Source organism: Thunnus albacares, chromosome 23 (genome assembly GCF_914725855.1).
Source record: "Thunnus albacares chromosome 23, fThuAlb1.1, whole genome shotgun sequence".
Lineage (NCBI taxonomy): Eukaryota > Metazoa > Chordata > Actinopteri > Scombriformes > Scombridae > Thunnus > Thunnus albacares.
This window is the reverse complement of record NC_058128.1, coordinates 10,651,398-10,663,701: the sequence shown is the minus strand read 5'-3', so window position 1 is coordinate 10,663,701 and position 12,304 is coordinate 10,651,398. Positions and strand designations below refer to the sequence as shown.

The window sequence follows — 12,304 nt, the reverse complement described above, 5'->3', positions numbered from 1 at the left end:
GGTGTGCAGCTGCAGAGATGCGCGACACAGAAAAACAAGGAGTAACGAGGGAAATGGAAAGGCAGGACAGGGAAGGAAAGTAACCACTTAAAATAAATCATCTGAGATGTTCCGAGACACCGAGAAACACCGTCTTCGCTGCGCACTTTGGAGATAAAAACGCGGAGACAGCTCGGATCGTGCATTGATCCGAATACAGGGGACGGGAGGGGTCGATCATGGGGAACGAGGCGAGCCTGGAAGGAGGCGAAGGGCCGCTGTCTGGGCTACCGGAGGGGCTGGCACCTGACGGGAAGGGCGGCTTCGTCCGGGTCCCCGATGGGACTCCGGTCAACCCTAGTGAACTCAGCGAGGAGGAGAGGAGGCAGCTCGCCGCGGCGATGTCAAGGGCGCAAAGCAGGCAGCCCGGAGGCGCAGCAGCTGCACGAAGGCAGGGCTTTTTTATATATCAGCAATTTATGATGCATTTAAAATATCCACACTAACCAGACAATACGTGAGATGAGAACGAATGGACGTGTTGTGGTGGTGTGCAGCATCATTTGGGAAGCTGATATAAGGAGGCAGGGAGCCCGTTCACGCCCATATTAATCCCCCCCAACCGCACCAAGACATGAATCCATTCTTAGAGCTCACTTTAATGGATTATCATTAACATCTGATGATCTGTATGATTGAGAAATTCTGTTGTCTCTCTCGTCCAATACATGGTAGCTCTTATTTGTAACGAACACATCCAATTGATAAGCTGCGGCTTTGAACGTTGTGTATCTTCTGTTTTTTTTCACAGGGATGCACAAGCCTCGTTTTTACCACTCAGCAAATGATTAATTTCGAAGATGTAATATATGAAACGAGTCTAAATCGGTGAATTGTTTGTGTCAGCGTCCGCGGTTCGTCTGTCTCTCTGTGTGAGATCAGAGAGTAGGAGACACACCTCCAGTATTTGTGCGAAATTTTCGAAATGCCTGCTGGGTAAGAAAATCTGTCGTGCCCAGTGTATTTTTTCTTTCATCTGAACGACGCCTTAACACCCAGCAAAAACAAATCCCTTACTTGTGTCCGCTTTCCTAATTTTGCCGATTCGACTGTCTACTTCAGTATTAGCGCGAGATTGGGTTTCAATCGGAAATGTGCTGTGTTGTGGAGAGGGAGGCAGAAAGCTGCAAATGAAAACAATACGCCGCCACTGCCATTGTGCTTCAGATTTTCATTATAGTTCATATAATCGTGAAAGATTCCTCGATGTCAGACGGAATGGCATGATGTGCGGTGTCGTTAATTAGCTCCAATTGAAAGAATTGTTATTTATATCTGAGCTGGAGATGGGGGGAGGGGTGCATCAATATTAATATGACTATAAATAGAACAGCAGCGTTAATGTCATCGCTCACAGACTTCCCTCCTGCTGCTTTCTGCTTTTTCTTTATTTAAAAACGGAGGATTTTTCATTTTTCTGCTGTTGAGGCATCAGTCTTATGAGTTTGGTCGCTGTCCGTGGTACTGAAATCCACGCTGCAGTGGATTAGTCAACAGCTGGTATTGCAACGCCACTACTTGTGATGTTTGCTGCTGCTTACATTGTAAAGTCAGACATTACTCAGTGTTCCTTTTATGAATAATCCGATCGCCGTTTTCATTACTGTATTAAACTTTATTGCCTTGGAGGGTTATTTATATCAGATATAATAGCAGAGGCACCAGGGACTTGCAAACAGCAGCAGTCACCAGTACCTCTGTATATGTTGCATACACATATCATCAGTGAATAAGAAAACCAGTCAGTCCATTAGTCCATTGATGCATTTCTCTAAGGATCCTGTCGACTTTCACGTGTGTGCTTGGCAAAGTGTGTGTAGGTTGTCTATGTTGCCTCTCAGCCTAAGCTAACAAAGACGTCTCAGTTTACCCCTATGGAGTGCAGCGTTTCCCTCTCTGTCTCTATGATCTACACTCTGTGTCATTCAGCGGTATTCACTTTCCTGTCAGCTTTACCCCGGGGCTGCTACCTACACATCATCAGTGTTCACTGATGTGTTGAAAAGGCCTGAGATCATAGAGCCAGTGCCATCATCTTAACTTTTGTTATTAGCACAATGATGCTACAAGGGAGTTGGACAATATCCTAAGCAATACTGTTTGAGATTTTTTTAAAAAGCCAAATGGATTGAAAATTTTAATGACATAGTTGGCAGACAAAGTAGATGATGACCATCCACATTTACAATAATTCTGTTTCACCATATGTATCCAGTCTACATGGTTGTTTTATGTAATCTCATTTATTGATAATCTTAAATACTAAGCAGTCATAGAGGGAGATACTGTATGTGTAGTTGGTTCATGTCAGTCTACTGTTAATTTATTTATAGGATTATTTTAGACAGTGTGAGGGAGTGTGTCTTATTTGAGTTTTCACAAAACCAGGTTGGAGTCAATAATTCAACAGAAAAAGCTATTCAGGCCATGGTCTTTGTGATTTTTATTTCAACTGATAACCACAAGACAAATTATAATGACATTAACAGATAAGGTAGTCATAAGAGCTAAAGTAAATTTCAGAACTATCCACATCATAAAGTCTAGTTCACAGTTAGGTCTGTTATTTTCATTTTGGCACCGGGTCAGATGAGAGTCAGTGTGGACTTGGCTTATAAGACTATTTCGCATTTTGCCAAAGTAAACACTAATGAACAGTAGCAATAACAGCAGTGCTGGCGCGCCCTGGAAGCCCACTGCTGCATCTCTCTCTCCTTGTTTCCTGTGATATCTCAACTGTCACTATCCAATAAAGGCATACAGTACCCCCAAAAATATATATGTATAAAAATATATGTATAAAAAAATAACATCAGTGCTTACAATCTCTGTTCTATTTTTTCTCTTTCTCAGACCTTCAGAATCTGATGCCCAGCAGCAATCCCAGCCGGTAGGGGCCTCCAGGGGCCCAACAGGTCTCAGTAAGAGCCGCACTGTTGACGCCTTCAACCAGGGTCCAGCTGGCAAGCCCTCACCGGGCCGCAGCCCCTCATCCCTCAGCCTTTTTGAATCCAGATTCCGGCAGGAGCCAAAAGACACTGCCAGCAAGTCATCCGGCATGTTTGGCTCCAGCTTCCTCAGCGGGGCCAACCCCCTTAGTGCTGTGTCATCTATGACTTCCTCTGTCTCCTCCTCCATATCCTCCATGGGCGATTCTGTCAACATGCCCAAGCTTGGACTCTTTGGGGATGAGGAGGAGGGAGACACATCTACAACACCTGGAGGAAAGCCATCAGGCAAGGGCCCTCAACAAGGGCCAGGTCCAAAGGGACCACAACAGGGAGGACCCCAGAGACAGGGTCAGGGCCCCCCTGGACAGGGGCCAAGGCCAGGGCAAGGGCCCCCTGGGCAGGGACCCAGGCAAGGTCAGGGACCACCAGGCCAGGGGCCCAAATCAGCTCAGGGTCCTCCTGGCCAAGGACCCCCTGGGCAGGCCCCCAGGCCAGGTCAGGGTGGACGACCAGGTCAAGGACCCCCTGGACAACAGGCACTCAGACCAGGTCAAGGACCCCCTGGACAGCAGGCACCCAGACCAGGTCAAGGACCACCGGGTCAAGGTGCCAAACCAGGTGGTCCTCCACAGCAAAAAGGTGCCCCCCCACAACAGGGGCCTGGGAAGCCTGGACCCAAGCAGCAAGGGCCACCAGGCCCTGGGGCCCATCCTGTGGACCCAGCTAAGAGTGGAGGGCCTCCAGGTCAGCAGGGGGCTGGAAAGCCTGGAGGTGGACTCTGTCCATTGTGTAAGACCACCCAGCTGAACACTGGGTCTAAGGACCCGCCTAATTACAATAACTGCACTGAGTGTAAGAGCCAGGTCTGCAGCCTCTGTGGGTTCAGCCCCCCAGACTCAGCGGTAAGAGCTAATTACTTTCTTTTATTTTCTTCTGTCTTATTTTCCTTTCAAAGTTTTAAAACTGTTTACCATGACTTCAATAAGGTTCTATAATTAATTATTTGGATGTCAGCATTTTGTATGTAGCTGTCGGTTTCCAATTGATGAATGTCTAATTGTTTTAGACTGTTGGGTATACTGGAATATTGTTGACACTAATAATATCCAAGACAGCCCATATTATTGATGGCAGAGGGAAGGATAGGTCATACATTATTACATTTTCTATGTGTTAAATATGAAATTATCCAATCAATTTGCTAAATACACATTACACTGCAAAAACATAACCCTAAAAAATTATTTACTCTAGCATTCAGACTTAAAAAATATCTTTTCTGACAAACTGATATGAAAAAATGGGGATATTTCATTTGTTAGATAAAACAGTATAGTTTTAGCATACAAATTAAACAAAATGAGTGTATAATTTTACAGTATAGTTGAATCCATTACTAGTCTGTTAACAGCATAATGCTATTCTCTGAGCCTGGCAAAGGGATTGCATCTCATAAGAGTGGCACACGATTTGAGGAGAAGAGGGACCATATGGACCCAGGGAATGTTGATCAAGGTGACTCATGTCATGGCCACAGGAAGATAGCGTGCTAGGCAGTGACGAAACTCAGTCACACATGGACGGTAAACGCTGGTGGGCCATTATTACTGCCCAGCAGTATGACTGATTCCTTCTGCTTGAGCTTGTTCTTGGAATTTGTTACTATTCAGATCAAGGTTGAGGTCAGTTTCTTGGCAGATTGATCAACTCAGGAAGGAGATTTTACTTGATTTTCACAACAAGGCCTATAAAATTTAGAATAAACGCTTTACCACTTGAATGTTGTTGGTTGAATTGACCTTATCCCTGTTGAGATCATATGCAATAAGTACTATTGTGCACAGAAAATATGCACATTGTTCTGTTGTAGATAGTGATCAAACTGTCAACATTGGCTATTTCAAATGGTTTGCACAAGAAGATATCCTGTACACTAAACAAAGAGCACTGTGGTGTAGCCAGGTTGTTTTCTGTGGGGGTGGGGGGGACAGGTGCGGGGATAAACTATATGCTCAGAACCAAGACAATGGAAGGCAACTGTTTATCATGGTCTGAATGGATACAGATGATAAACAGAATAAAAAAATCAGTATTAGTATTTGCCTTATTGCTACAGTCTGTGTAATATAATTACTTTTTCACAGAAAACGTTCCTCTGGTTGTGTCATTGCTAAATTAAAACAATCGTGTTGCAATGATAGGTTTTTATCCTAATTTAATCAAAACAAAACAAAAAAATACAGTATTTCCCAAATATGAACCTTTATAGATAAAAAATGATTAGTATTTATGTAACTGTTGCCAGATTTTAATTCTTTCATGCTATAAGAAGCAATTTGGCTGGGAAAACAGGATTCCACATCATTTGAAAGACTAATTAATGGACATGTCTCTGAATTTGTTCTTTTTTGTGTGCTAAACAAGAAGAAAAATGGTTTAGGGGTTTAATTGGCTATGCTTGCTTGTCTATATACTGTAATTACCCATGCCATTGATGTCTGTGCTCATTTGTGTTTATTTGTTCTAGTCAAAATCTAACTTATCTTCTGCTTCATCCACAGGGTAAAGAGTGGCTGTGTCTGAACTGCCAGATGCAGCGAGCGATGGGAGGAATGGATCCCCCTGGCAAGCCCAAACAAGGCTCAGCCCCGCCCTCGCCTCAGAGACAGACACCTGGCAAGCCTGGCAAGCTGCTGATAAAGCAGCAAAGTACCACTGACCAAGGGTTAACGCCGCCAACAACACCGAGGCAGAAATCCCCCAGCTCTCCAGGACCACTTTCTCCAAGCTCCTCAGCGGCAGGATCACCCAAAATTGATCCCAAGACAGGCCGCCCCATTCAGCAGAAGTCTAGTCCCCAGCAGTCTCCAGCTAAAGCCAAACAGGAGTCCAGTTTCTTTGGGGGGTTAGGAGGTATCAGTCTTGGAGGCTTGACAGACGCAGCCAAACCTCCTGCAGCGTCTTCACAAGCTGGAGAGTCCGTTACAGGGAAACTGTTTGGCGGGTTTGGTGGATTGATGGAATCGTCAAAGCCTCAAGCGCAGGCTGCACCAAAGCAGCAGGATTCAGGAGTGACTGGGAAGTTGTTTGGAGGTTTAGGAGGGTTGACAGAATCAGCAAAACCTCCAGCTGCTGCGTCTCAAATGTTCAGCTTCGGATCGTCCCTCTTGAGCTCAGCCACCAATCTTGTCACTGGAGAGGATGAGAAGGCAGCGGAGGATTCTCCTCCTGGGTCACCGCCAGACTCTCCCGCCGACTCCGGACCAGGTTCCCCTCCGGATTCTGGCCCCGGCTCACCTCCTGATTCCCCCTTCTCTGCTCCTGGGTCGCCCCCTGATTCGGACTCTGCTCCTGACACCCCACCTGCTAAAACCAAGAGAGCCCCCAGGACCATATCCGTGGAGCGGGAGGAGAAGGTCCCGGCAGCTGAACCTGCTCCTGCTTCAGCCCCCGTAACCAAGGAAAGCTGCCCTCTCTGTAATGTGGACCTGAATGTGGGATCAGCAGACACACCCAACTACAGCCTCTGCACCGAGTGCAAGAAAACAGTGTGCAATCTGTGTGGATTTAATCCTACTCCCCATTTAGGAGAGGTAAGAAAACTTGCAGTACTAGAATTGCAGTGTTTTTAAGACCCGCAGCTTCATGTGTTTTCAACACACTGCACCTACCAGTAATTTATGCATTCTTTCGTATATAAATAGAACGCAAACATCCTCTACATGTTTCATTGAAATAGGTCACTGTAAAGATACCATCAGGAGCGGCAGAGTTTTCAGCTGTGCATTTTTCCTCACTTTCATCTAGCAGAGTGCTCCGAGAAGAGGAGAGCATGTTAATAGTTATACTAAGTACATTAGTCGAGCCCAAATAAACAATAATGTCGTCTGCACATGCTTGATGACTGAATGAATGGATGCGGTCAATTATGCTGCATTTTAAAGTGCCAGTTTCATTATCAAGCTTTCTTTGGTGGAGAGGGCGGTCAGTAATGCGAAGATAAATTAGGTTGTTTAAATTGACATCCCATCATCAAAGAGCACTTTAAACAATTGACACTTGACACTGAAACTAAATACTGTGTGCATGTGTGGGTACAGTATGTGTGTGTGCTTGTTGTTCAGCTGTGTTTAGAGTGCAGGACTTACATCTTATGGTTAGTATTTTTTTTATTATGAAGTCGGATGCATGCTTGCACTGTAAAAAATATGTAAAGACAAATGTTTGGTTGTGTATGTGAGAGTGTGTTCATTCATCACATTCGCTTGCCTAATGATGACGTGGAAACCAAACACTTTTGGCCTGCTTATCTTCCGTTAGGTGTGGGAACCGGTTCGCTGGTGTTATCGTGGTGTGTTGTCTCATATGGAAGCACCATCACAAGACAGATGGTACTCTATGGTGTAGGACCAGTATATTAAAGGAATAGGGGCCAAAAAGTGCTTTCGGTTGAGTTGGTTTCTCAGCATGCAGGCAAAACATATTCACATATGCTACACCCACTCAATATTCCACACAAAGTAGCCTAGTTATTGTCTATGTACTGTGCTGCTTATAATTTACACACTCATTGAAAATTATCAGCCATGCGTGATAAATTAACTAAAGCCGTAGGCCACTTGGGGCGTTTGATGATATCCTCTTGACATAGTCATGTGATTCAGGGCACGCTCACATGTTTGTCAACCAGCAGCTCTATCCAGGCTTCACGTGTTAGCTACTTTGTTAGCTGGCGGTTTAAGTGTGTCTTTAGTAATCTGCTGATTATTTCCGGCTCTCTGAAGAGCCTTCTGTAACAGCAAGTAACTAAGCTGGGAATGAACCTCACAACTCCGCCACAACGATGTACAGAAATTTCAGTTCTCATGGGAAATCAGCTGTTATTTTGTAAAAGGAAATGGCAAAAGGATATTGTTTTCTAAAAAAAAATATAGATTTTCCTTTTATTTACATTAGTTTTGCTCAAATATGAAGATGAAACCTATAAATGAAAATAATGTACACATTTTGTTCAGGTCAGCACAGTGAAATCTGTGAACCTATACTGTAAAATGTTTGCCAGTATAGCTCCTGGACATTGAAAAACTGGAATGACAGTCTCATCAGTGTTTTTAATCTCCCATCCCCTTATTGTAGTAATGTTATCACACAAATATAGAATTCACTCTTACAGTATATTTGAGTATTTACTTATTTCTAGGGCTGGGTGATATGGGCAAAATCAAATATCATGATAATTTTTGACCAAATACCTCGATATTGATATTACAGCAATATTGTAGGGATGACTGTAGTTAAAGGCAAATAACAGAACAGCTCGAACAGTCTGGTGAGTTCAGAAAATTACATCACTTTACTGCAATGCAGCTGTTAAAACCAGGAAAAGACAGCACTTATGCCATATCATGACATTACACTATCCAAAATCTAAGACAATATCTAGTATCATATCACAATATTGATATAATATCGATATATTGCCCAACCCTACTTATTTCTATGGAATGAAGAATATTTCTTATTCTTGAATGAATCGTCTAAGGAAATGGGTATAACATATTCCTTCCCTATTGGTAGTATTCCAAAACAAGATGGCCACCATCCGTTTACAATAGTGAGAACACTATTAAGGACTCATGTCCTTTTAAGTTTCCAGGTTCTTGTTCTTTTCTACAGCTCTTAATTGTACACGCTTGCTAGGATAATGAGGAGCTGAACTGCACAATCACTTAATTGAGGCCAAGCATGGGGAAAAATGTAATTATGCTGGGAGAGATGGGCATCCTAGCCACTGATGCTGTAATTGGATATAGATTAGCCCTTTCAACAACATCTTGTCTTAAAACCAGATTAGTCAGCCTAGTTTTGTTTTTAAGAATGATTTAGCAAGAATTAAAAAAAAAAAAGTTTAATTGGAGCAAGATTCATCCAGGACTGAATAAGATTAATACTTCACAGAAAATAATTGCATTTAATTGAACCTGAAGTTAAATCTCACAACAGAAGTACCTTGTGGAATACGGCTGTAGAAGACACACACTCATACACGACACCTTGGTTGAGTCATCTACGCCCTACGTACTGTGCCTCACTTCTGTGTCATTCGCTGTCATAATGTCGGCTGTCAGCAAGGGTTCTTTGCTGACGCATGTGAGTGGGTCAGAGTGTGTGTATGTGTGTGTGTGTTATTTGTAAGATTGTTGAGTTAGCTGGGTGTGATGCAGACTGGGACGGCCATCATTAACAATGTAAAGAATGAGAGGTGTATGGATACTGTAAGAGTCAACACGTGTGCGTGTGTAGGCCTAATCTCTCTTTCCTGAAAGGATTTAAAGGGCAACAGGACGCTTCTCATTTCTATTGAGGTTTGATCCTAGACTCAGGTGTCTATGCTTAATCCCCATCAATATGAGTTGTGAAAATAGGCTCCCCAGAAGGAAAAGCACTTACCCTAATGGTTTTGCTCTCTCTTTTTTATGTCGCAGCTTTACATCTCTTTCTATCTTTTTCTCTCTGTTTCTTTTTTGTCACCTTTTCCCAACACCTTGAATAAGTTCCCTCTGTTCTGCATCTTCTTCCTCTGTATCCTTTAATCTTTTCCTATCTTTATAAGTCCTAGAGGAGACTCACTTAATGCCTGTGGTTTCTTGTACTTATCCTCCTTTTAAACAGTGGTTTCTCTTTGTGAGACTCTCCCTTAGTGGTGCTATCCTCTGCTTTTCTTACTGTCACTTCCTTTGATGTAGGGAAAGTCTGTAAATGTGTGTCTGCGTCTAGTGCTGCTCAGCGATGTTACTGTAGCTCAGGCTCCATGTCATGTTGCCCTTATCAGTAATGAGCGTGCTCGTCGGAGAAGTCTTATGTAAAATGGGAGAGGCATCACTTTGCTAACAAGCGCGAATCAAAGAATCCAAGCTAAGAGAGGAGGCTTTGAGCTATATCCTGTATCACCTACACCAAGAGCACTAACTAGATCTCAACTTTCTCATCAAGCTCCAAGGAATATTGAGTCACAGCCACTGAGTTCTTCCCATTTTGAAGCTTAATAAAAATCTGTGGTTCATATTAAGCCTGGAGCTTAAGATCTTATCATAGATAGAGTGATGTAGCTGAATGCACTTGAGTCCAGTTTACACATATTTTAAGTCTGACTTTTTTATTTACCACTACATTACTGTGCGTATACAGAAGATAATGCTTTGCTATTTAGTAATATACCAAATGGTCTCCCAGGCCTCAATTTTTAATCATTATAACATTCCTCACTTATTAGCTAACTATATAGTCATCAAATTATGGTTTCCGTTCACAGGACAATTGTGAGAATTTACAAAACTGATTATGGGACATTTGAGATTCTGGGTGCAGTCACAACACTCAGCACATGTGAAGCTTAAGAAGGACAATGTCATATTTTTACATTCCTTTCACGCATGATAAATGAACAAAACATACAGATAACATTTGCATAATGTGTAAATAAGGCAGGTTTTGATTTGATGAATGCATGATGCTCACATATGATGGATCTAGTAGTGTAGTGTTTCCACTGACTCTGGGTGAGACAGCAGACAAATTTATTTCTGAAAATGTAATTGTGTTAATCACATTATGGCGAGAAGAATTTGTTCATGCATTTCTGGGGACTTTTATTCCTATCTGGGAACAAAAATCTAGTCCGCACAAAGACAACAATTTATTTTAAGACTTGTTTCTTATGCTTAGGTTAAGGATTGGTTTTAGGCATATAACGATCCAATGAATAATGTAAGTCAATTCAATGTCCTCACAATTGTGGCTATTTATGTGTGTTTGTTTTGATAGGCTGACATCCTGCAGATCCTTATGTCCCTGATGCCTGATATGCTAACACACACTCGTTCACACACTCACACACTCACTCAGTGCGTGGTGTTTCCGGTGTCTTCCTCACTCATTGTTATTCCGTGGTTGTGCCCACGCTTCCTCCCACAGTCTGAACCCTCTTGAGTCTGCACTGGCAGATAAAGGTTTGCTCCATGGTCATATATACACACATGTAAATCTACAGTACACTAACAGCCTTTGGTGTTATCTGACTGTCATACGCAGCAAAGGGCTGGCCTGATTTAGTTAGTTTTCTTCTTTACAACCATCCATCTGTTACATGAATCCCTTGTTTATTGTGGTTAAACCCCCGATTGTGTGGAACTCAGGTTAGTCTGCATCTAGCCTATACAGTCCAGTTGCCTCACAGCTCTCCCATCACTTGCCCAGGAGGCTGAAGTGTACAGAAATAGTCACAGCCACAAAAGAGCCACAAAGGGGAGAACACAAGCAACTGCAGGGCAGCTCTCGCTCTCACAGACACTCTCTTTAGTCTCTTTGTAGCCCTTTTGTGTTCCCTCTTTCATATTTCCTCCTTTTAAAAGGGTCTTTCTGCTGTACCAAGCTCCCCACAGAGTCCCGCACATGGCTACATTTGAAGGCTTGAGATCGGTTGTATTTTTAGACATTAAAGTGTGTTTGTGTGCGTGTACATGCCTCAGAAAAGAATATGTCTGTTGGAAAGGTATTTTAGTTAATTTGGCAGTATAAATGTTGGTACACAATATAAATATGAATATACTGCACATGCTATTGTACTTTCAGACTAAAAAACTGCTGTATTAAGCAGATCTAGGATTTCTTGTTCAACCAATGACAAGTGATACCTTTTATTTAAAAATTGTGATTGAAATTAATTATCCTTAGGCACTGCAAGCAACCTCCTTCTCCTTTTTTTCCCCAGCTCTACTCCAGAATGATTTCCAATTACCCCCCTTCTAATTTACTGGTGCTTGTATGCTTAGCAAGGGCCACATTTTTGTCACAGAGCCTTTGGTGCCAAGAAAGCGGAGGAAAAAGCCAAGACATCATGTGTGCCAGCACTGAGCCCTGGTGAGACAGAGAGGCAGGGACAAGCAGGCAGACACAGACAGACACTTGAAAACACACACGTTCTGGCACCGACCTCATCAAGTTAGCACAGGTGTTATACTGTATTTACATGCTGGCTGTTGCTGTTCTCTTCCCCCCTCAATACACACTTTACTGCAGTGGTAGGACATTCTTTGAGAGTTGAAACAGCAAGTTGGTTTTGTGTCTGACTCTGACTCCCTCACCAAAAATTGATATTCAGTAGTTGAGGCTAAACATAGAGCTTGGATTAGGAAATGGCTTCGCCTCCAAAAATCCTTTTGGTGCATTAAATAACCTGAGAGGCAAGTGGATTAGCTTTTTTTAACATTTAAAGTAGTGCCTTTCATCCTTATTGGAGAATATAGAAATGGTGC

At 42.8% G+C, this 12,304-nt stretch overlaps 1 protein-coding gene across 1 annotated transcript in view; it reads left to right on the top strand.

Annotated features, from left to right (window-relative positions):
• The window catches only part of pcloa (piccolo presynaptic cytomatrix protein a), a 58,751-nt gene continuing 46,447 nt past the window's right edge, over window positions 1-12,304 (top strand). Inside the window, exons 1-3 of the mRNA XM_044343238.1 lie at window positions 1-430; window positions 2,893-3,892; window positions 5,552-6,583. Coding sequence (XP_044199173.1) covers window positions 219-430; window positions 2,893-3,892; window positions 5,552-6,583 — 2,244 coding nt within the window. The 5' untranslated portion in view covers window positions 1-218. The remainder of the gene's footprint in view (window positions 431-2,892; window positions 3,893-5,551; window positions 6,584-12,304) is intronic.